This window comes from Engraulis encrasicolus, chromosome 20 (genome assembly GCF_034702125.1).
Source record: "Engraulis encrasicolus isolate BLACKSEA-1 chromosome 20, IST_EnEncr_1.0, whole genome shotgun sequence".
NCBI lineage: Eukaryota > Metazoa > Chordata > Actinopteri > Clupeiformes > Engraulidae > Engraulis > Engraulis encrasicolus.
Genome location: NC_085876.1, coordinates 17,795,010 through 17,820,668, shown reverse-complemented (window position 1 = coordinate 17,820,668; position 25,659 = coordinate 17,795,010). Strand labels below are relative to the sequence as shown.

General features: G+C 42.1%; 1 protein-coding gene across 1 annotated transcript in view; it reads right to left on the bottom strand.

Annotated features, from left to right (window-relative positions):
* LOC134436365 (transmembrane protein 164) overlaps nt 1-25,258 on the bottom strand; it is a 32,132-nt gene extending 6,874 nt beyond the window's left edge. The window contains exons 1-4 of the mRNA XM_063185533.1: nt 24,261-25,258; nt 16,819-16,868; nt 13,805-13,871; nt 4,794-4,872 (exon numbers count right to left, since the gene is read on the bottom strand). Of these exons, the coding sequence (XP_063041603.1) occupies nt 4,794-4,872; nt 13,805-13,871; nt 16,819-16,868; nt 24,261-24,695 (631 nt within the window). The 5' untranslated portion in view covers nt 24,696-25,258. The remainder of the gene's footprint in view (nt 1-4,793; nt 4,873-13,804; nt 13,872-16,818; nt 16,869-24,260) is intronic.
* Between the last annotated feature and the right edge of the window lie 401 nt (nt 25,259-25,659).

Genomic DNA, 25,659 nt, shown 5'->3' with positions numbered 1-25,659 from the left:
AAAACTGAAGTCATTTCAAAGGGCACTTTGTTACTTTTTTATTGCATGCACAGAGAAAAAAAATGAATAATTTAATCTGAGGGGGAAAAAATATGGAATCAAAATATGTTCAACAAAAACAAGTTACAGTCAAAGTACAGTTAGAACAACTTACAGACACAGTTTACATAGGAATAAAGGCCACAATTACAAAAAAAAAATGCATTTTACTTTAACATAATTAACTGTGAAGTGTTCCCTTTTATATTAAGTCTTTTGACATTTGATACATTTTATTGACCATGATGCATCTTTTTTTAGACATGTTGCATTTATAAAATCTGAAATGAGTACAAATGTCCTCAACATAATAATTTTGCTTAGTTTTATCAGTTGACAAGTCAGTAACACTTCACACAATAACCTTCCACATAAATGGTTAACTAATGGTTAGCTAATGGTTTGCTGTACATTTATAATACTATTATAAGCATTGATAAAATCATTATTAAATCAACTGTGTAACACTTACTTAACATTTGCTGATGACAAAAATATATTAGGGCTACACGACTATGGAAAAAATTATAATCACGATTATTTAGATCAAAATCACGATCAGGATTATTAATCACAGCTATGCAGCAGAGCTTATGCCCCCTCCCCCCCTCCCCAATTTCCGGGGCGACATAATAATACGTTACCATAAGTTAAAGGGTAACGTTTAGGTTAAATTTATAACTAAATATATACTGGATGTTGTCAGGAGAGGTGTTTTGAAACATACAGTATATGTGAAATTCACACTCTATAACAAAGCCAAACTGCAATATTTTTATGAAAATGTATCATTTTATGGCGACTTCTGAAATCTTGGGCTCCTCGCTCAATAGTGTCCGGCTGCGTCCTGCGTCCACTAAAGACACGCCCACCTCACTCGAGACACGCCCTCTCGAGACACGCCTACCGGTAGTGGCAGGAAACAGGATTTAGCGCCGCCATACGAATTCAAACAGTGAATATAAAGTTGTTAAACGGTATTTCATTTAATGATGAGATACTGACAACCTCAGCTGATGAGAGCTGAGAACCTCAGCTTTCCATAACTGAAAACGGCATTTTCCTAGCATCTACCAATCCGAAGGTAGCCTACTTTAAGTGCGGGGTTACTTTTCTAAAGATAGCGTTTTGTTTCCTTGGAAACGGAACGGAGATGAAGCCAGACAGACTGATGAAGCGATATGTCATTTGACTCGGATTTGCATTATTATGGATGCATTTCTAATCTTGACATTCTAATGAACAATCTGTGCGAGTTTCAAAATGCGTTTTTATGGAACATGGGAGTAAAATGTGTTAACAGTACGCCCGTCTGGGATTTGTTAGCTAGTCCGCTAGTTAGCTAGCTAGCAAGTAAATAGATATTACAATCGATCTGTCTCAATGGCCCAAACATACACAAAGAAACACCAGGATTTGGATGTTTAATATCAGCAATTTGTCAAAGCAAAACATTTTTGAAAACATTCACAGACCAGTTCATTATATCCACAGCCTTGAGTGTCGGCAAATCTTTCCACTTTTGACACATGATGTAGTGTAGAGACCTAGCACTTGCTAGCTAACTAGCGGGCCAGCTATTTTAACAAATCCCAGACGGGATGTAAACACATTTACTCCCATATCACATAAAAACACATTATGAAATTCGCATAGATTGTCCATTAACATGTCAAGATTAGAAATGCATCCATAATAGTGCAAAACCGAGTCAAATAGCGTATGCGTAACACATAAACCGCGTCCGTTTCCAAGGAAACAAAACGCTATCTTTAGAAAAGTAATTCCGCACTTAAAGTGGGCTACCTTCGGATTGGTAGATGCTAGGGAAATACTGCTTTCAGTTATGGAAAGCTGAGGTTCTCTCCCAGTACCATGGTGTGTCTTTAGGTCTAATTAAAGATATTCTGTGTCAGATCGAAAAAATTAAGTTTTGAATGGGTTTCAATGGCTCCAAAGGGCTTCAAAGGGCTGTGGTGTAATCCATTTTTAAGGACGCTCAAGACACGCCTTCAGAACGCTCGAGACACGCCTTCTCGAGACACGCCCCTGTCTTGCAGGACGCAGACAGACCCTACTCTCCTCGCTGGCAGAGCCTCTATGACGTAGATAGAGGGAGTCCAACTGAAGTTCTGGCTCAGCTCTCGCTTGTGGATGTAGGCTTACCAACCATTTTGGTTGTAGCCTAGTAGAGAGGCTGGGAAAAGTGGACAGTTATATTGTATTTGGGCTATTGAAAATGGTCTATTACTGCGTTTGTGCATTGTGTATTAAAAAAGACGGATCAGCGGGTCTATCGGTTTATCTAGAATATGAAACTGTTCTGGGTCTCCACGCTGTCTGTGGCCATGCGTAATGTGTCTGTCCATGGTGCTGAAACCGCGGCACTATCTTATGTGAGGCACGTAACCTACAATTTCACGAGGGGATTGGCTTACAGACTACAAAAAGACCAAACTATACAATAGGCTATGGTTGAAGGCCCTTTGCCGACATGATGAGAAATAATATGGTCACTGTGAGTGGCATGGCGTCAAACGTTTCCTACTCGGTGCAAAACAATAACTCATAGCACCCGAGAAAAATGCCATGTTGTAAAAATGACATAGCCTATAGCCTATTTTCAATTTCAGTTCACTGCTCAGTAGGCCTAGGCTATTAGCCTACATGAAACGTCAATAAAGCTCATCCACATGCACGTCACAAAACAATAAACCAGGCGGCGGGACTTTCGATTATATTCCCTCCAAAAATGTCCGAATGTCACAAAAAACAGTTATTTGCATTGTACGTAATTATACCAAACTAAAAAAGTATTCCCGTAGGCTAGAAGAAATCAAGTCTTCACCTGCTATAATCCTCGTTACAAAACTGAAACAAAAATGCCAGCACAAATATTACCTATATAGCCTTCCTATTATTGCATTGCGAGCTGTCCACGTGTGTGGTGCTAGGGGCGAAATGTGCACTGGCAGCACTCGTCGTTGAGTTTGGGAGATGTCTATAGTGGGAGTAGCCTAGGCCTATTTGAATGTGTAAAACACGTTGGACATGCTGGACATTTTCAGTAGGCTATGCTTGGGGAAGTAGATCGATTTGAAGTCTCCCAACATGTTTTGCCAATCCATGAGGATACGGAAAATCTAGCTCACCACACGCGGAGAAAGCGTTCCTTTGATAGAGAGGATACCTGCGTCTTTCTAAAGTGCTGCGCGCACGTTTGGTTGCCGGTTTTTACAAATTACGGGGATGAACATGCCAGGTCCAAATTACTAACAGGAAAAGAGGGACGATGACAAAGGGGATGAATCGCCAGGAAGACAGGGATGATCTTTCTCGCAGAGCAATGTTGTCTGCAATGTTGTCTCGCCTGGTTTTATAGGGTAACGACACGCAATCCACCGCTGGACCAGCTGGCTATCAGCAATCGCCGCAAGAATCAAACCTGTTTCAAATCCTGTTCATCCCTCGTGAGTGTAGGCTACTACATATAGGTTAGTTAAAAACATTGCTCCGACCCAATTTGGCACACTGTCCACTCCATGCGCAAAAGACACAACGTCGGAATCGGTTAGGCTACTGACAGACACGAGACACGAAGCAGTCCTCAACTTCAGAAAAAAGATGGAAATGTGGATATGCTAAGTAGGCCTGGAGAAAGAGGTTCACTCTCTCCAGCAGTTCAAAACCAGAGTGTCACGTAGGTTATGCTTCGGAAGCATAGGCCTATCGGGGGGTTTTTTTTCGACAAAAGCGAAGCGCCATAAAGTCACAGTCAAGTTTCTACCCTATAGACCAGCACAGCAGCCTTAATAAACTCCAAAAAGTAATGTGACATACCCTAATAATGACAATCTTACTGTGCAAACGAAGTGTAGGGGATTGAGGCAATAAAAACAGTCGGTGGTGGTAGTGCGCGATAGCTCTGTGATGAGGAGGGGGGTTATTTTGGCTACACCTAACCTACCCAACTCACGACTCTGGATGCAACCGAGAATCTCCACAATGAGGGAAACACATCGAAAATATAAAATTAAATATGCTATATGCACAAATATAGTTTATATCAATCAGACATTATATTAGGTTAAAAATGTTATTTTGAAACCTAATGAAGTGCCACATAAAGGTCTGGCACACCCTCATGGCGCTGCTGCAGCGCATTGACATGGAGGAAACCTACAAAAAAATATTATTATTATTTTAAATAATAAAACGGTTCAGACAGTATCTGGTGGATACTGCCACTGTTTAAGGCCATTTAATTTGTTGAAATTTAGCCTATAGGTCTGGAAAGGTGTTACAATAGGCTATTAGATTCTTTCCTATTCTCTGCGGTGCTTAGTATGTCTGTAGAACGCGGCGACTCCCTCTATCTACGTCGGATTCTAAATGTTTGTTTAAAAGAAGCCGCCGTTATTTTTGACAAAGTTTTCTGAAAATGCTGTTTATGCAATAATTTGGTATTTTGACATATAGGCTATAACATCTAAATTGATGTTCTGAGGTTCTTAAAATGAGATTTAGTGGTGTTTAACATGCAAGTTACACCATTAGTTAACCAATTAGTGGAAGGTTATTGTGAAATGTTACCGACATGTCTAATGTATGGATCTAATGTATGGATTGAACTATGGTATTTTGTTTTTATTCACAATTTACCAAGTGTCCCAACTTCATCGGAGTTGGGGTGTGTAATTTCAGACATATGTTAGTATAACCATGTAGAAAATGCAAATTGTTGTTCAGCTCACCCCCTTTCCTGAAGAGATACATCGGTACCAAGTAAAGCATGGAGTGCTGAATGTAGTAAACCTCCTTTTCAAAGGGTAACTGTGAGGGAGAAAAAAAATCAATCAATCAGCCATACATTCAAGATTTCAGAGATCACATGATAATGCAGTTTGTTGCTCTGTAGGTCTTTGCTTTCCTCAGTCTTCAAATGCTAAAATCAATTCCACAGCCGCCAGTAAACTACTCAAGCTAACTGTAACAAAGATCATCTGTGTAGTTCGCACCTGTGGCTCGAACTTATGACCTCACAACAAACCTCCGGTGTGGGAGGCAGTGGGGATGGGAAGGCATGAGAGGCATGTTACCAGTCCATCACTGTTACCTGTCCTGTCTTGCACTTTATGTCAGTTTGTAAAATGTCAGTCCTGTATATGTCGATGTCCTGGCATGGTATAGATAGAAAACGTAATTTCATTTTCCTTGTATGACTTAATTTTTATTGTATGACAATAAAAGCGGACTTGACTTGACTTGAGAGCCTCGCTCCCATCTGATGGCCTCTTCCAATATCCGTACTTATGGCCCTGTCTGCTCTGTGTTTGGTGTGCTCTATGACTTCCAATTCTGGACCCTGTTTCTCAACAACTTAGTAAGTTGCCTATGGGAAATTGCATTGCAACCAAGTAAGTTGCTAACTTAGTTAGCAACAACACTGGGTCCTGATCGCAGCAAAATCAAGTGTGCAATAAGTACCCGGATAATGCACTGAAAAAACTGTCATTTTTCGGTGTGGAGGTGTTATGTTCAATTTTCACTTCCAAGTGCAGTATTATTGCAACAAAATGCGAAATCAGGCATTTTAGACCGCAATAATCACAAAAAAAGCTCCACGAAATCCTGCTTGAGGCAGATGGGCTACAGCAGCAGAGACCACACTGGGTGTGCGTTCCAATATGTGACCTTGCGTCCTCCTTGTGCTTGTGGCCTCATACCAGGAAGTAATATGCCATGATGACATCACTGGCAGCAGCCTTATATTTCAATATCTTGCAAAAGCTCAATTCTTAAGTCATCTTCTCATTTGCAAACTGGATGGTGAATGACTAATAGTCCCCCAAACATTTTCTTGGATAGGCTGACTGCGGGGAAACTTATTTGTTTTCTCCACGGAGGCAGGGCATCAGCAAAACGTGAGGCCACAAGCACAAGTGGAGGACGCAAGGTCACATATTGGAATGCACCCTGGGTGCCACTCCTGTCAGCTACGAACAAGGAATTGAGGCTACGATTCGCACAGGCTCACCAATAATCTGCGGAAACACTCGAATGGTAGGGTCAGAATTTGGTGTCCACAACGTGAAGAAAACATAGATTCGCCCTGCCTTGTATGTTCTACTTGTGTTTTGCAATAAAATTATGTTAACATTACTATTTGGCTACCGTGACAAGCCCAGGTAACACCATTCGCCTTTTTCCTTCAAAAATGTATACCATTTAATTTAGACAGAGTTTAATTGACAGTATAGAGCCAGTACAAGGACCTGAAATCATGCTGGATTTGTATGCAAGATGTATTTTTAGTTGTCGATTAGTTTTGTTTCTGATTAAATTGATTGAAAATACATAGCAGACATTTAACTTCAAATGTTTACCCTTCATTTTCATGGCATTATCATTTCAGTATCATTAGAAAACATTTTGAACCATAGACATACTGTATAACGGTTTGTCCGTTATATTACTGTTAAGAAACAAGACCACGACAATCAGATCAGGTTTACAATAATTGACTTTCGCAAAAGGAGAGAGAGAGAGAGGCTGGAAAACAAGTTCCTCTGCGTCTGTATCCCTCTCTGTCTCCACATTCCACTGTCATCTTCAAGTAAAAGTGCACCAAAGAAGAATAATCATGCAGGTCAGTTAAGCTAAGTGATAACCCTTGTCTGAGACAAACTCCGTCTGGAGAGATGTCTCCTCCTGGTTCTCTCAAAAGTCATAAAACTGAGATTACTATTCAAGATCTGACATTACCAAACCGAATTTGACACTTTAGTGATTATAATAGGGGATCAGTTACAATTAAAAGGCAAAAAAATAACAAATCGTTCTGCATATTTGGGCAACCCTCAAATTCTATATTTTTAAAGGCCAACTTCCGATAAAACACAGTTTTACTCACTCCTTTTGAACATCGGACGGTCACCCCAAGTTAAACTCACATGCAAGGCCCTCATAGCGGTGCGTCAACTTGGCTGGCTGTATTTCCCGGTGTTTCCCAATTAACGTAAACAAGGCAGAGAAACGAGCGAATCACGAAAGCCTTTCTGTGTTGCGTCACATCGAAAGAAGGCGTTTGTGACGGAGGTCATCTTGCACCTGTTCACCCCCCTCGGGGATCGAACCTGCATCCTCGTCAACTACAACGGTTCGGCAATGGGAGACATAGTACGATACCGCTGGGCCAAGAGACTAGTCTCTCGGCCCAACGGCACGAGACTGTATGAGGCTATCGGAGGGAGGTTTACCAACGTTCCACGCAAACTCTGTGCTAGTTAGCCTCCGTTACACTCTCCCCCTTAAACCTCACTCCCATCCCGGGTCAGCGGCACCACTGTGACGGAGGTCATCTTGCACCTGTTCACCCCCCTCAGGGATCGAACCTGCATCCTTGTCAACTACAACGGTTCGGCAATGGGAGATACAGTACGATACCGCTGGGCCAAGAGACTAGTCTCTCGGCCCAACGGCACGAGACTGTATGAGGCTATCGGAGGGAGGTTTACCAACGTTCCACGCCAACTCTGTGCTAGTTAGCCTCCGTTACACGTTGCCAATAAAGGTTTACGTCGACCCATTTTTCTAAAAACAAGTCGAGTATTTTTTTTCTGCTTGTTTTCAAAACCAGCAACGCCTGGTGGCCCGAAACCTAGCTTAGCTTAGCTATCAGCTGGTTGCTTCTCTCAGATACACACAGAGCAAAAAGCCTCATACATACAGCCGTCCCACTCTGGTCGGCCCATTAGCCATGTTGGCTAATAAATGGTTTGGATAACGGTTTAGGGAGCAGAAAAGGGCAAGGGGCAGAGGAATCCAAATTGAAAGTTTGGCGTCAAGTTCCACATTTTTTCTTTGAATTTAGCTCCAAATGTGCCAGTGATCCCCTTCAAAGAAAATGCAGATAACGCATTCCATCCAACACAGCAGGGGGTGAAAAATCTTAAGGTGACACTCAGGGTATTTTCACACCCAGTGCCCTTCAAGTGAAATGAACTCAGTCCTCTTTAAGTGGACCAAAGAGTGAACCGACAGCAAAAGGACTCAGTTCTGTTTTTATTCATATTGTGAGATTATTTCAAAAAAGAACCCGCAAATTTTTCTGGTCATGTTAGGCTTTTATGGTGTGCGAGTCATCTTTTTGATCACACCAGGTCATCTAGAGCTCTCCTTAAGTGATTAAATCTAGTCACAAGTCTGACTTTTCAAGACACAGGCCCGTCACTAGGTTTGAGAGACAGGGGGGGCTTAGCCCTAGAGGAAGAAAATGTGTGTTCATAGCGCGCGCCGGAATTTTTTCAGCGCACCTGCTAAGGTTTTGTCTATGAATTCATTATTTTAAGAGCAAAGAAATCCCACACACTGTCCATTCCACCAACAAACTTTAATACATTGTTTCGGTCATCCGACCTTCTTCATGTTGTATTTAAGTTTGTTGGTGGAATGGACAGTGTGCAGGATTTCTTTACACTTCAATGACAACCCCACTGGGATAATATCCTACCCACCTGCCCACCTACAGAGGTGTGCATAAGCGTCTTCTTGAACAATTATTTTAAGAGCACCATACCGATTTTTAAACACTAGTTACAGTGGATTTTTTTTTTTAATTCACATTTTAATGTTAAAATGTTTCAACTGATGAATATTATTATGTTATGTTATGAGTATTATGTTCAGCATTCAGCATTGCGATTTGTAACAGGTGCCCCCTCAAGAACCCACCATTGTGATCTGTACTCTAAAGTCCAATGGCCATCCTTGTATTTAAGGCGTAAATTGCATATGTTACTTTTTATTGCAAAGGCACTGTTGGGCAAACTTCCCTATTATATCTGTAATTTATTGTCTTTTTGTACTTTATCTTATGGCACACGTTCCTCACACAAGTTACTACTACAGTCTTGTACTCCTCGCACTGAATTAGGGAAAACAGGCTTTTCTTTTTATGCCCCATATCTATGGAATGAGTTATTATGTATGGACTCTCTGCCCTCATTAGAGACTTTTAAGAGGGAAATTAATAAAGTATACACGGAGGAGTGTCATTGTTTCTGACTAGAGTTCTCAACGGGCCTGAAAATGTCAACCCGACCCTACCCGACCCGTGGCTTTTAAAGCCCGAGCCCGATGTTACCCGACACATCACTAGAATTATCTAACCGAACCCGGCCCGAGGCCCGAAGTCGGGGGTCGAGTTTCCCCACGTTATCCTATGGAGAATGACGGGTTGTGGTGGGTCTTTAAGGGCACTTATGTGCAGTAAATTGCATAACCCACTTAAAAACCTAGTGAAAAGATATTTTCCACAATAGAAACATAATATGAAATGGGGAAACGTTCTTGCTATTTAAGCAGAATCATCCACAGCGCGATTTCAATAACCGCCTCTTCACGGCAACAACAATCTATCCACCTTTTGTTTTGACTTCTAAATGTAGGCTTACTAGGCTACATTTCCACCCCGTGTATCTGATTAAATGTAGGCTACGTGAAGTTGCCCCTCCCTCCTTGTTTGTTCATATGCGTGGATGAAATGGAGAGCCTGCTGTGCCAAACATTGTTTAAAAGTTTCATAAAATTTTGGTCGGCACACAAGGTTTTGGACATACTAATTTCTAGTGGCACCTGGGCTACGGTTGGTGCATTGATCAGTCATGTAGCAAAAAAGCCAGATAGCCTAGGTGAGAGGATGAGATCTTCCTCGGCTGGCGAGCGCTCCGCATGTGTGTGCGCCCCAAGACCCGACAGTTGCTTAAAAGTCAATTTGAGCACGAAAACAGCAAAGACAAGGTGATATTTCATTCAAACAGGGCCTACACGCTCCAAATAAAACATTTGCTGAGGGGATTTTCAACCAGACCGCAGCGCGAACAGACAGTCAGTTTGAAAAGCCAAGTCTACCGGCACCTTCGCTGCCGCTCGCTTACCATCGGTGCACGAGCCATTTAAATAGTGAAGTGGCATATCGCAACAGCACATGCTGATTAGCCAAATTACATGCAACAAAGTCGCCAACAAAGCGTGGATTTAACGTTTAATACGCATATGCCAACGTTGTGTGAATACGTGGAAAGGATAACCTAATTGGAAAGCCACTGTCCTTTCTAGTAGGCCTATAGCCTATGTAGAAGACCGCTTCGGTTTCGTTTCACCTCATGGGGAAAACATAATTTCCATGCACTGCATTTGCTGAGACTACTAAGCAATAAAGTTAGCGATCAAACTAAAAATATTGGTTGTTGTCATTATAGCATTTAATATGCTAGGCCTACTATGGCTGTTGTTTAAAATAGTCATTGGATTGCCAACCGTACCTTGTATTAAGAAACAAAAGTATGGTTCCATGAGCTGACATGGGACTCAATGTAGCCAATGTAGTTTTTCTGTGCGTTCCGGGACCTCTTTCCAACTCATCATCGCTGTGATGTGATGTTTGTTTTGCGTTCTGGTACCTTGTGATTTACAAATTAAGCACTGCGCAAGGTTGCATGCAGCAGCCTGCCAGACCTTCGTTACGCAGGCCTACATAGGCCTATATTTAGATAGATAGATTCTAGGTCTAGCTTTACTGACCCATCAAGGGGAAATTCGCCATGATTCACGGTAAGCAGCAGAACTGTTTTTTTTTTTCACTGGGCGGAAAAGATTGAGCCCGCGGACCGAACCGACCCGAGCCATATGCTTATATTTTCGACCCGAACCCGGCCCGAACCCAAAGGGTCCGTCGGGTTTTTCGGGCTGACCCGACCCGTTGAGAACTCTATTTCTGACTATGCAGCACATAAGCTACTTTATTATCTCAAAATACGTTTTATGTAAATTTATTCTTCTTAATATGTTTTTTGTACATTTATTTTCCTTTTTGTCTATGTGTTTGTCTGTGTCTGTAACTATATGTATGCTGCCATTTTGACCAGGACTCCCTGGCAGAAGAGACTGTAGTCTCAATGGGACAATCCTGGCTAAATAAAGGACAAATGAAAAAATGAAAAAATGTTTCCCCCCCGCATAACATATTGCTGTGCACCCTGCTTTTATTGCTGTGCAGTAGGATATAAGTGGCATTAAACAATAAATAAGCAAACAGGAACTTGTATTCAGATTAATTTGCCTTCTTGGTGGTTCGTATTCAGTGCTTTACTGCATTTGCTTTTGAAGAATGCTTTAAAAAAAAAAAGTTTTTTTTTTTTTTCAAAATCGTGAAAGGGGGGGCTAATACTAATGTAGGGGGGGCTAAGGCCCCCCTAAAATAGGTCTAACGACGGTCCTGCGTACTGAGATCATGTCAATAAAGGTCTCAGTACGGTTCACTTCCAAGGGGTCTAGGTACACTTTGGAGCGTTCACATATGCACATAAAATGCTGAGTCACAGTTCTGAGTTCACTTAAATGGCATAAGGGGACCAGGTGTGAAAACCCTATCAGATCAAGCTTGACATGTTTTACAGGTCTGGTTCACCAAGGTTGCAATACGCTTGATCTACTTCATCCCTTAGGGGATGGTTTGGAAAAGCAATGGCTTCCTAAGCTTCCTGGTCCGTGTCAAAAGTAAAAGTAAAAGTAAAAAAAAGAGTTTCCTTCCAACACAGATAACTTATCTGAGTAAAAAGTCCACTTGTATGCCCTACTTACGATCAGCTGACTCTGCAGGCTGGATCAAGGTTGTGGTGGGTTCTTGTTAGGTTTGAAGTGTTTTTCAGTAACAACACAGTCTATCTACCTCATTAGGTACAATGGAGAAAATTATGTAACAGCTATGTAATGTCTAGAGTTGTACTCGCACCAAGAATTTACTTTTACTTTTGATGCCTCTGGTAATTGACATTCACATAATGTCCATTGACATAACCCATTGTGTCCTGGAGCAACATATACGCTGCATTAGGGTTCTTGAGATTTGAGCTGTTTTAATAAAAATGTGGGTATGTTTGAGCTGAATGAACACATTCTGGAGCAAGAAAGAGCATGAAGGTTCTAGCAACTTACAGTGCCCTCCATAATTATTGGCACCCCTGGTTGAGATGTGTTAAAAGCCTTAAAATAAATTCAGTGTTTATTGCAGAAGAATACTGTCACACTGAAAAATTTAGGAAAATGTAGCCTTCAACTCAAATGAATTGTAGGAAAATAAAAAAAATCCCTGACAATTCTTTTTCATTAAATCACCTGTTCCACAATTATTGGCACCCTTAACAATTCCCAGGAAATAAATATAATTGAAGCATTTCTGTCATTTCTACAGTAGTTTACAAAGTTTACCAGAGTATGTAGGAACATTTAATTAGTAATTCATCACTTCCTGTTTCCCTGGGGTATAAATATGACGTGACACCGAGGCCATTTCTCTTATCCACTCTTAAACATGGGAAAGACAAAGGAACACAGCATACAAGTAAGGCAGATGTGCGTCGACCTTCACAGGTCAGGCAGAGGCTACAAGAAGATTGCCACTCAACTGCAGCTGCCCATATCCACTGTGAGAGGAATAATTACGAAGTTCAAAACAACTGGAACAGTGGTAAACAAGCCTGGACGAGGACCCAAGTTTATTTTGCCACCACGCACAGTGAGGAGGATGGTAAGAGAAATCAAAAGATCTCCAAAGCTCACTGTTACAGAATTACAACAAATGGTAGCATCCTGGGGTCACAAAGTGTCCAAATCAACCATCAGGCGCTGTCTACACGCCAACAAGCTGTTTGGGAGGCATGCACGGAGAAAACCTTTCCTCACCCACAATCATAAACGCAAACGTCTGGAGTTCGCCAAGCGGTATTGGGGCTTCAACTGGGACCGTGTGCTTTGGTCAGATGAGACCAAGATTGAGCTTTTTGGCAACAAACACTCTAAGTGGGTCTGGCGTGCCACGAAAGATGCGCATGCTGAAAAGCCCCTCATACCCACTGTGAAGTATGGGGGTGGGTCAGTGATGCTGTGGGGCTGTTTCGCTTCCAAAGGCCCTGGGAACCTTGTTAGGGTGCATGGCATCATGAATGCTTTGAAATACCAGGACATTTTAAATCAAAATCTGTTGCCCTCTGCCCGAAAGCTGAAGATGGGTCGTCACTGGGTCTTTCAGCAGGACAATGACCCTAAACATATGGCCAAATCTACACAGAAATGGTTCACCAGACACAAAATCAAGCTCCTCCCATGGCCATCTCAGTCCCCAGACCTCAACCCCATTGAGAACCTGTGGGGTGAGCTGAAGAGGAGAGTACAGAGGAGAGGACCCAGGTCTCTGGATGATTTAGAGAGATTCTGCAAAGAGGAATGGCTGAAGATCCCTCTTTCTGTCTTTTCCCATCTTGTGAAACATTATAGGAGAAGATTATGTGCTGTTTTGTTGGCAAAAGGGGGTTGTACAACATATTAACAACAGGGGTGCTAATAATTGTGATACACATTATTTGATGTCAAATAATTATTTCTTTATGTGGGATTTTTTCCCCACTGAATAAATGCACTTGTATTGAAGGTTGGAATTTTCTCTTTTTTTCCATTAAGGTCCCATATTATTTAGAGAAAATAATAATAATTGGAAGCTGAAAAACACATCTCAACCAGGGGTGCCAATAATAATGGAGGGCACTGTATTTCATGTTTTGATGTGCTTCAGAGGCTGAGATATTTAGGATTTAATAGGCAGAGGGCATCCTTTCCCAAAAAGGGCTTAGGACAAAATGGGTTAAGTGGCAAAAATAGCTGCATCCAGCATGATGTGGTGTGTGGGAAAGGCTGCAGTCATACTCACCAGTCTGGTGTTTACCACAGGGAAGAGAAGTGCCAGCAAGGCTCCATTTAACATATGAACTTGTAGTCTACAGAGGGGTCAAAAATGCAACAACAACAAAAAAAAGTCAGTACAAATGTCAGACATGTCAAAAGACAATGTTCTGTATCAGTTTTGTAACACACAATAAAGTATGATCCTATCTTGAACGCGCATTCTTGCAGGTGATATCTGTATCCTTTTGGAGTGATGAATAGGAAATGGTCATAGATTATACCATCTTCCTAAAAGTTTAGGGTATTTGCACACCTGGTCCTCTTTAAGTACACCAAAAAGTGAACCAACAGCAAAAGGACTCTGTTCTGTTTTTGTTCACATTGTGAGTGTATTACAAAAAGAACCAGATGCCTTTTCTGGTTCTGACTTTTATGTCGTGTCAGTCCTCTTTTTGATCACACCCGGTCTCTAGATCCCTCCTCAAGTGATTACACCTTATCACAAGAGTAACTCTGAGTAAGTTTGGTTAACTTGAAAGCAAAACAGAGGAGAATTTTAAAGGAGATACATTGTTTCAAGACTCCCATAGAGAGGAATAGGAAATGGCGCTCGACGTCCTTGATCCGCTCAAAAATCGTCTAATGTCCCTCCCCTGGCCGTTGCTTCACTTTTGAATCGAACATCCGCTGTCCATATGTCTATGTGTCAGTGGCTGATTCAGCTTGCCACGAGCAGTTCATTAGGTCCAGAGTTGGAGAGCTAGCCTCTGGAATCCTGTCATTCCAGTCCCTCTGCATTCGGACACTTCCATCAGTTTACTGGCCACTGGCACTTTTTAGTGACAACTAGCTGACCGGTCTGAGAGTGTCCTCACGCCAGAAAGACGCGAGCAGACTCACAACTACAACCAGGCGGTGGTCGTCTGTCCCTTGACGGCCTTGATCTAAGTCTCTGTTTCTGGACGAGAACTACGCTCCTCCAACACAGGCCGCCTGGCCCTGCCGCCTGCTCTAGTCTAAGCGATCCCAGTCAAGACTGTTCTCTGTCGTTCCTCAGTGGCGGAACGGTCTCCCAGAGGCAGCAAGACTAGGCAAATCTCTCTCAGACTTCAAGAAGCAAGTAAAGACTCTTTTTCTTGACTATCTACAACACTAATGCTTGAGAGGCCACAGTTCCTGGCCAGACTCTCTGGAATGATGTGTATGTATGTACTCTACTTAACCCTATGTTAATGTACCTTTAAAGTGATGATGTAAGTGATGAGATGTCGTCCGCGCCTTTGTCTTACTTGAGAGTTTCGCTCGGTACGTGATTACAAACAAAAATGCAGTGTGAAGAAAAAGGAGTTGCACACAGGAGCTTGGTGCTGTTCAGTGAAACTGTATTAAAAGCTGAAAAATAAAGAGAGTCCAAAACAAAAAATGGGATGCAAACGTTTCGGGTCTAGCCCATCATCAGTGTTCCCAAATTTAAAAAAAAATAAAGGGGGGGGGGATTGGGTTGATCATGGGCTAGACCCGACACGTTTGCATCCCATTTTTTGTTTTGACTTCTCTTTATTTTTCACCTTTTAATACTGTTTCACTGAACAGCATCAAGCTCCTGTGTGCGACTCCTTTTTCTTCACCAAGTACCTTTAAAAAAACACTAACCCTTCTTAGCATTTGCACTTGTTCTGTATATTTCCTGTGCACTTTGTTTCAACTAGTGATGTCGGCTATGATTATGTCCTCGATTGTAAGTCGCTTTGGTTAAAAAGCGTCTGACAAGTGCAATGCAATGTAATGTAATATAGTGTAATAACTCTGAATATACAAGGTCTCCATGCAAAGCCCCTCTACAGTTCATAATGTCCCCATCAGGAGGAACTCGCTGACAAAAATGCAATGTGCAAATGATTTTCGCTCATTCATTCATTCAATGCTTGTTGTTTGATTACTTTAGAACTCATGCTTGTTCACTAAGCAGCAAAACAATGCATGCTGTGGTCTAGATAGAAAATGTCTTAATAAAGACATTGTGATGCCATGCTTATGATACTTCCATGTAGAGGTTCATGAGTTTACTACTAGCCCTGGTAGCCTAGTTAACTACCCTACCCCCCGCCCCCCACGTCCTGCTTGCAGTATGCACAAACCAATCACAGTTCATCATGGAACATGACCCCACCCATGGTCTCGTCAACCCAACTAGGCATGTTGAAAATGTCCCGAAGAGAAGCCACTGGGCCCCAAGGTCCACCGCCCCTCTCCAATACCCCAAAGCAATTTCCTCCGTCCTGGCTCTTCGGTGTGGAATGAGCACGAGGTATCACATAGCTCTGAGGTTCGCATACTGTGGGTTTGGTTTACATGGGTGCTGCAACTTCAGAGTGGGCTGTGATTCATGAAGGTAAATTAGCAGAGGAAGGATGAGGGCTGAAGATGTGTAAAATGCTGGAGCACTCTGAAGAAGGTGTAGCAACTACGAAACGTTAGTCGGGTGTGCACACAGAATAAAGTCTTGAAAACTAAGCTGCAGTGTGCTCCAGCCTCTCCTTTCCAGTGATGTCTGTCCCACTGTGATGCACCTGCAAGCTGAGTGAGGGATGATGCGTAGAGTCCCAATTCTGATGTGTAAAATACCTCGCCCACTATGTGGTGGAGATGGGATTGTATATGAGTATTTTCTGTATCCAGTGTTGATGACTTGATTAAAACAGTTTATCCAGGTTTTAGGCCAGAAGATTGCATGTGCACATAGCCCCAAATGTGATGTGTGAGAGCACAAAACACACAGCGATTTATAAAGCTGTGTTCAGGAGGGTGCTTTGGTGCAGCATGCTGAGGCATGCCCATGGGTGGGGACCCAGGTTTGAGTCCGGTCAGGGTCTCCGTCCCTCTTCCCCTCATTTCCTGTCTCCGTCGTCAGTGTTCTGTCCCAATAAACTTTAAATTCTAACTAATCCATGTGCATACACGTCACATGAGCTTCATGCACAACCCCCCACCTCCCCCCGCATGTAATTGAATTTGTTTGTTTTGTTTTTTTCAACTCACCTGAAAACTATTGTGGCTGTTTTACAGGGTGGACAGGCGAGGAGGAAGATCTATGGAGCAAAGTGAAAAAGGTTATGAATACAGGACAGGAATCAAGAGGCAAAAGATGAGTAAGCTACTGTAATGTTGTTAGAACCAGAGTGTCACACAGATGATTATTTGCTTGATCAAACCAGCATCAGGAATAGACATACCAATCAATATTCTCGAGTGCAATTTCCTGCATTCTGGACCACGTTAGGGGGATTTGTTAGTTATACATGGCAAATCCTAAATTCCATCTCTTGTACAGCCTTTATTATCAGTTGCATGGTCTGACAAGGCTATGCTACAGTAGCCTATATTAAAGGATAACTTTTTCCAATTTCAATATGCTGTTGTATTGCTCACGCTACCCTTGTGATGCTGCATTTTTCGAGTCAGCCCTTTCCAAGATCTGAGCTATTCTAATGGGGGCAGACTTTGTTTACATTAAAAACTTTCTTAACATAGGCCTACTAGAGTTCTCAACGGGTCGGGTCAGCCCGACAAACCCGACGGGCCCCTTGGGTTCGGCCGGGTTCGGGTCGAAAATATAAGCATATGGCTCGGGTCGGTTCGGTCCGCGGGCTCAATCTTTTCCGCCCAGTGAAAAAAAAAATGAGTTCTGCTGTTTACCGTGAATCATGGCGAATTTCCCCTTGATGGGTCAGTAAAGCTAGGCCTATCTATCTAAATATATGTAGGCCTGCGTAACGAAGGTCTGGCAGGCTGCTGCATGCAACGTTGCGCGCAGTGCTTAATTAGTAAATCACAAGGTAGCCTACCGGAAAGCAAAACAAACATGACATCACAGCAATGATGAGTTGGACAGAGGTCCCGGAACGCACAGAAAAATTACATTGGCTACAATTACGCAAACGAATAAAAACGGGGAAAAAATTCTTAGATGCAATTTTAACGATAGGTATTGAGTCCCATGTCAGCTCATGGAACCATAATTTTGTTTCTTAATACAAGGACGGTTGGCAATCCAATGGCTATTTTAAACAACAGCCATAGTAGCCTATTAAATAGCCTACTGTAATGACAACAACCAATATTTTTTAGTTTGATCGCTAACTTTATGCTTAGTAGTCTCAGCAAATGCAGTGCATGGAAATTATGCTTATGAGGTGAAGCGAAACCGAAGCGGTCTTCTACATATGGAAAGGACAGTGGCTTTCCAATTAGGTTATCCTTTCCCCGTATTCACACAACGTTGGCATGCGTATTAAACGTTAAATCCACGCTTTGTTGGCGACTTTGTTGCATATAATTTGGCCAATCCGCATGTGCTGTTGCGATATGCCACTTCACTATTTAAATGGCTCGTGCACCGATGGTAAGCGAGCGGCAGCGAAGACGGTGATTTTTCCGGTAGACTTGGCTTTTCACACTGACTGTCTGCTCGCGCTGCGGTCTGGTTGAAAATCCCCCCAGCCAATGTTTTATTTGGAGCGTGTAGGCCCTGTTTGAATGAAATATCCCCTTGTCTTTGCTGTTTTCGTGCTGTTTTCGACTTGTAAGCAACTGTCGGCTCTTGGGAGGGAAGGAAACGCGCGCGCACACATGCGGAGCGCTCGCCAGCCGAGGAAGATCTCATCCTCTCACCTAGGCTATGTCTTTTTTGCTACATGGCTTATCAATGCACCAACCGTAGCCCAGGTGCCACTAGAAATTAGTATGTCCAAAACCTTGTGTGCCGACCAAAATTTGATGAAACTTTTAAACAATGTTTGGCACAGCCAGGCTTTCCATCTCATCCGCGCATATGAACAAACAAGGAGGGAGGGGCAACTTCACGTAGCCTACATTTAATCAGACACTCGGGATGGAAATGTAGTAGGCTAAGCCTACATTTAGAAGTCAAAACAAAAGGTGGATAGATTGTTGTTGCCGTGAAGCATGAAGCGGTTATTGAAATCGCGCTGTGGATTATTCTGCTTAAATAGCAAGAACGTAAGTTTGCCCATTTCATATTATGTTTCTATTGTGGAAAATATCTTTTCACTAGGTTTTTAAGTGGGTTATGCAATTTACTGCACATAAGTGCCCTTAAAGACCCACCACAACCCGTCATTCTCCATAGGATAACGTGGGGAAACTCGACCCCCGACTTCGGGCCTCGGGCCGGGTTCGGTTAGATAATTCCAGTGATGTGTCGGGTAACATCGGGCTCGGGTTTTAAAAGCCACGGGCCGGGTAGGGTCGGGTTGACATTTTCAGGCCCGTTGAGAACTCTAGGCCTACTCCAAATATTATCCCATGTTATTTGGCATAAATCAAGATGTTTTTAAAAAAAATGTAAACAAACGCCTGCCCTCATTACAATGACCAGGATCTCGCACCAGGATCTCAGGTACTGACAAGTCCAGGGTAGTGTGAGCATTACAACTGCATGTCGAAATTGGCAGAAGTTATCCTTTAAAAAAAAACAAGGTCAGACTGCTTCAACCAACCACGAGGCCTATAACCACGGTTACAAGATTACAAGGTTAGCAAGGTTAGGCCCTACAAGATTTACAAGGTTAGCACGGTTACAAGATTACAAGATGTTTTCTTGTCATATGCTCATACATTTCAAAGTTCATGAGCAATGACAAGCTATGAGCTCAATAATTCGCCGGAAGAAAAAAGGTAGAAGAAAGTCTTGGCATGTAGAAGAGGAGTTGTGAAGAAGAATCCTATGACATGTCTCTAGTGTCAATAACATTCCCTGACATAACAATCACAGTTAAAGTTGCACTGTGTAGGATGTGGATGGATTAGGTATTGCAACTACCCTGTTCATTGAAACTGTACTGCCTATTGCCAAATTTGGTCTTTTCATGAATAGGCTATTTACCAAATAATAAACCAATACAGTACTAGTATGACCAAAGTAAAGTAGGTTTTGCAGCTAAAAATGTCTATTTCTGGAAACTGAAAATGGTAAAGCATGGAGAAGATCCCCTTTTTCATGTATGGTAAGGTAACACTTGTGAATCGGCAGCATGAATTCTGGACATGAACTACTGAACATATTACACAATGCACCTTTAAGCATCCTAATGGCCTGTGGGAAGAATCAGCCCTATACTACATGTATACCCTCATATACATTACACACTTATTAGAGAATTACACACCATCACACTCATTAAATGCAGGACTACTGGCCCAACCAAAGAGTTTACTGAGCACAATGGTAGCCAGATCGTTTTCATATGTTTCTCCGAACCGAATGCCCTGCCACCTGAGGTACGATCACAGGACTCTGTCCTGAAGACCCACCTGTTCAAATTAGCCTATGCACTTTAATTTTTTCTCTCTCTTCTCTTTTTCTTTTGCTTTATCATTTTATTATTATTGTTTCTAGGGGTGACCTTTGGTGTTCTGAAAGGCGCCATGCAACAAATAAAATGCTTTATTTTTATTATTGCTACTACAGCAGGCATTATATAGCCTCACTGTACGGTATACCTATAAACCTGACTGTACTAAATAATATATAACAGTATACTAGGCTGCAGTATACCATAACTACAGGTATTTCACACACTGCTCCAAAGCATCATGGGGGACATAGAGTGCATTCCAATACGCAACCTTTGTGTCCTCCACTTGTGGCCTCGAGTCGTACCAGGAAGTAATATGTCATGATGACATAACTGACAACAGCATTTTATTTGTATACCTCGCAAAAGCTCAGTTGTAAAGTCATTTTCTCATTTGCAAACTGGATGGTGAATGAAGAATAGTCCCCCAAAAAGTGTTTTGGCTAGGTTGACAGCGGGGAAACTTTATTGTTTTCTCCACGGAGGTGGGGCCAGAAGGCGGGGCGAGGCCACAAGCACAAGTGGAGGATGCAAGGTAGCATGTTGGAATGAACACATTATTACAATAAAGTGCCCAAGGACAAGGACATGCTTCTGGTGAAAGCTGATCTCTTCCTGTGAGAGAAAACAACCCAAGAGTACAATGTTCCTTTTTGTTTGCCTGAGCAAATGCACTATTATATTGCAGGGCAGGGCCGATGAGTCTGCTGACTGTAGGCCCAATATGTCAACATTTCTCTTCACTTATGAGTATTCCCTCACTTATAGTATAATGCAGTGTTAAATTGATACACTCTGAACCCACTTTTATACAATTGTCATGTAGTAGACTAACAGATCTGACAAAAAAAGACGCTGAAAAAAAAAGTTGTGAAGAGTGAGAAAAGTGAATGACAGACAAGTTGTTTTGCATATGTGAACACTGCAAACAAATAGAGGTCCCGCTAGCAAACAACACCTCAATTCACTTCCTTGTGCACAATATAGTCAATAAGGAAGCTGTTGTCACTGCAGACTCCAGGAAGTGTGAAAATTAAGCCCTCTCGTCATGACTCACTTGACCGTTTTTTTTGTCTTTTTTTTTTCTTCTTTTTTTTAAATGTCCCTTTATGTTTTGCAAGAACAGCATGATGGGTAAAATAAAAGAATAACACTTCTAAGATGCCTTAAATGTTGATGCATTAATTATGCATTTCAAAATATCCTTCATCCAAGTTAACTGTGTCCCAAAAAGGTGTATTTCAAAGTCGCCATACACACAGAGAGCATCACCTAATGAGTTAACTGGCAAGTGTATGATTTTCCTCACAGTGAAGTGTAAGCCAGCATCTTAACAAAGTGTTATCTAATTCCAGACTCAATGCAAATGGGCGGGGGACTACAGCATCAAGATGTTGAGACGGAACATCTTGAGTGTGTGATGATGGGACAAGTCGTCTTATCAGCTTCACAACAAAAATCACATTGTTTCGATCATCGTTCAAAATGTATCTGATTGAAATCTAGGTTTTGTTTTCTAGGTTCTAATGACTGCTAGAAGTTGCTGAAGTTGCAACAAGCACACACTCATTTTGCTACAATTTCCTTGTTGCAGTAGCCTATGTTTGGGTCGAGTCATAATGTCAGACTCTGTGCCCCTCTTTGGCAGGCAAACCACAACGGTGTGAACACCAGATGGTAAAAACCAGGCCAGTGCACTATTTCCTGTTCAGATGTTTCCTGTATGAAATGACTCTTTTCAGCGTCCACTTCTAACATAAGCTGTAGACCTATAGGCCTACCATGTAAAATATTCAGGAGATGTTCTATAACTTCTATAATTCTTCTATTTACAGTCTAGACCTGTAGGCCTATTTTGGTTACCTTTTCAAGACCACCTGTTTGATTTGTTTCCTTGTTTTTTTTTTTTTTTGCTGAAACTCACCAGGGTTTAAAGAAGGCCATTGTTTCAGGTAATGTCACAGTCAGGTAATGTCATAGCACAATAGTGAAATGTAGGCCTATTGCCTGTAATTTGGCTATATTTTCTGCATGCTTTACAGGTTATATGCTTAACCTGCTTGCTGCTGTTAAGTGAATAGCCCATCACCAATATAGACCAGTGTTTCCCATACATTGAGGAAACTATGGCGGCCCGCCATAGTTTAAATTTGGCCGCCATAGTTTACGAAAATGTAAAAAAAAAAAAAAAAAAAAAAAATACATATATTTTTTTTTTAAACGATATCCGTTTTTGTTAAAAAACGATTTGAATTACGATTTTGAATTTCCTTCGCATTTTCCTCCTGGAGTAAATACATCCTATAGACTGTATTGGTTAGATAAGTAGTCCCACGGTAACACAGAATGAGGGGAAAGCATTAGGAAGTGACTGTGAGGGTGCACACGTGTAACATCGGGTGAGTAACAGAACATGTGCGCAACGATGCGTTATGACACGCCGATATGCGAGGATCTTCGTCCAAATCGCTAGTCGCATGCATCATCGCTAACTGCGTTTACATCGCGTGCCGCGTGTAAGGGAAATGTTAGTTGTTGACATGTATGGAATTCAATTCACTTCAATTTGTGCTGTTTCTTGCTTCAGTTGTGGACAAAACGATTGGCCAAACTCACAATAGAAAGCCTTTGCTGTGCTACTGTCCCAGAGAGCTGAAAAAAAAACCTTCATAGAAGTCACACTTAACAGGGGTGTTAACCAATCCAATGAGTTCTCTCATTGCTCTCTCTCTCTCTCTCTCTCTCTCTCTCTCTCTCTCTCTCTCTCTCTCTCTCTCTCCTCATCCCTCTCTCTCTCTCTCTCTCTCTCTCTCTCTCTCTCTCTCTCTCTCTCTCATAGTAGCCTACTATTTACCCATAACAAATGGTGAATTTCTGAGCCCTTTTTCAATTTGTAGCCTATACCACTGAAGGCATGATAATGCTTCATCATATTTTAGAAATAGGGCCTATGTGCCTTTTATATACCAAATGTTTATCATTTTGAAATTGTTTCAGTTGTTTATGACTTGTGTATGACTGAAATTATCTCTGCATACTATCAGTGCTGCATTGCTTTGTAAAGATAGGCTATTCAACACACTTTAAAAACACACTGAAAAGATACGGCCATAGTAGCCTACTGAAAACATTTTGTTCATAATAATGTGATTAATAAATGGTGGTCTTAAATTTTCATACTGACATCCTTGAATTTGACTTGGTAGATCACGGCAGACCATCAACTTCAAAAGTAGATCTTGGTTAAAAAAAAGGTTGGGCACCCCTGCTATAGAGAGAACCACAAGTGCTTGAAAGACAGGGATCAAAAGCCTAGTCAAGTTGTTGTAGTTTACTTGGGTTTGGGAGCAATATAAAAAGCCTTCAGAGAAGGGTCAGTTGGGATGAGTTTACTAACACTCCCTAGGCTTTGTTTTACAGTTGTAATGAGTTTGGTGACAGACCTTCATTGACACAGCAGAGGAGACATCGGGCTGCATATAGAAATTAATGTGTAATGAATGTGAATATAGACATAAATGTGTAATATGTTGTTCAGCCCTTTTAATGGGAGGAATTTGGAAAAAACTGGCCCTGTGACCAGCACCCCTCATGTAGAATGTGTACGCCTACAGATATGTGTGGGGGAAAAGGCATAGCCTACCCTCTAAGACCCTTTTTGTCTATGCGTTAACAATTTCACAGTGCTCTTAAATTCTTATCTCTGCTCCTATTTTGTTTTATTATTGTTTCCCAGACCCCTGCATGAGGGACGAATGAAACTGTGTTGTAAACAGAAATTATTCACTGTACTGCATTTTTTGACAATGACAATGTACTACTATTATACAAGTCATGGGTAAAATCTTATGTAGCCTTATTTCTCAAAATATAAATGGCTGAAATATAGGCCCAGGCCTACAGTTTCTCCATGCGCCAATGTCATACTGTAGTCATTGTTTTGCCGTTTTGCATTTACGCTACAAGAATACCCCCCCCCCCCCCCCCCCAAAAAAAAAGGCCCGTGTGAGAAAGACCCCCCCCCCCCGGACAAAATAAACCCCGGCTGCCCCCATAGTTTCCAAAATTTCTGTGGGAAACACTGTAGACAATAGGTAGTCTCACCTGCACCATGGTGACAACGTGGCAAGGATTGAGTAAGTATATGACCGTCTTGGTGGCGAACTTGAATCCCACTTCCACACCAAACGTCATGCAGAGTGCAACCAAGAGAAGGTTTTTGCCCAGACTGTCCTCCTTACTGATCCTGTCATGTTTGGCTTCTTTAAGTCCTTGTGAAAAGTTGATTTTTCTAAGAGCCAGTACGACCTCTGCGATGGATATCACAATGATCGCCAAGCTCTCACTCAAGCGTTGCTGGCGCGTAAGGAAGGCAGCGCACTCGGGTCCTCCGTTACCTTCGAATTTGGGGTCCACGCCACCGTACACCCAGTCCAGTAGACTGTAAATATTGTATCGAGACATATTCCTCTTCTCGTACTGAAAAAGGTCAGAGCACGAGGGAATAAAAGCTAATACGCCGATTTCTTGACGAAACATGAACTACTGCGGCTGTGGCTTCTCAACGTGCTTTGACATTTTAGGGGTTATCTTAACCGCAATGGGTAAATAGATCCTACCATGCGTGCGAGACACACATACCAGCAAAGAGGTGACTGCCTACATACATGCGGTTAGGCATAATCTGAAAAATCTTTATCAGCAGCAGCAGCATGAAAAAAGGAAGGAAGGGTCACACTACTACCCAGCACTAATCAAATGTCGATTACTGGGCAATCAAACCATACTATTATCGACAAAGCTACCCGTGAAGATACAGGGGTTTGAACAGAGTTAAAAGCCCATAGGAAATAAAAAAGAATAATACAACCATTCATGCACGTCCGACAAGGGCGTCAATAAAACGTTGGTAAGTTGACCAAACCTAGGAAGACACAAGGAACGGCGCCGAGATACGTCTCCCGCAGCCCATATCTCGGTGGATGAAACGCTATCAGAGCCCGTTAACAAAACATCTTCCGCGATTCCTTCCCAAGTTTGGATCGAAGCCCGTTGACCCAGCATAACAAAAAACTTCCTGGGTTGAATCGCTGAGACGCCGCCCTCTGTGCGTCTGCGCGCGTATGCGATTGGGTAGTGTCATAGAGCTACGAGACATCGCAGAGATGAAACTGAACAGCGCTGAGCGCTGCCTGCATTGCTCTTGCAAACGCGCTTTATACGTCGGTGGGGCGGGGTGAAGAAAAATCTTGTGCCTCAAGCCATGGAAATGAAATTTTAGCCCTATCAAATATGAATGCAGTGCTAGTCTATTGTAGAAAATAATAACCAGGGGTTGGACTAGGGCCTACATTAAAATCTTAATCAATATTCAATCTATAACCAATATCAATGAATAAATTACCAATATATTAATTAATCAATTAATATATTAGGCCATGCTTTGGCGGGGCCCGGGACAAAGACACCTGAAAGGGCACCAAACCCATGCCCTACTGTGGCC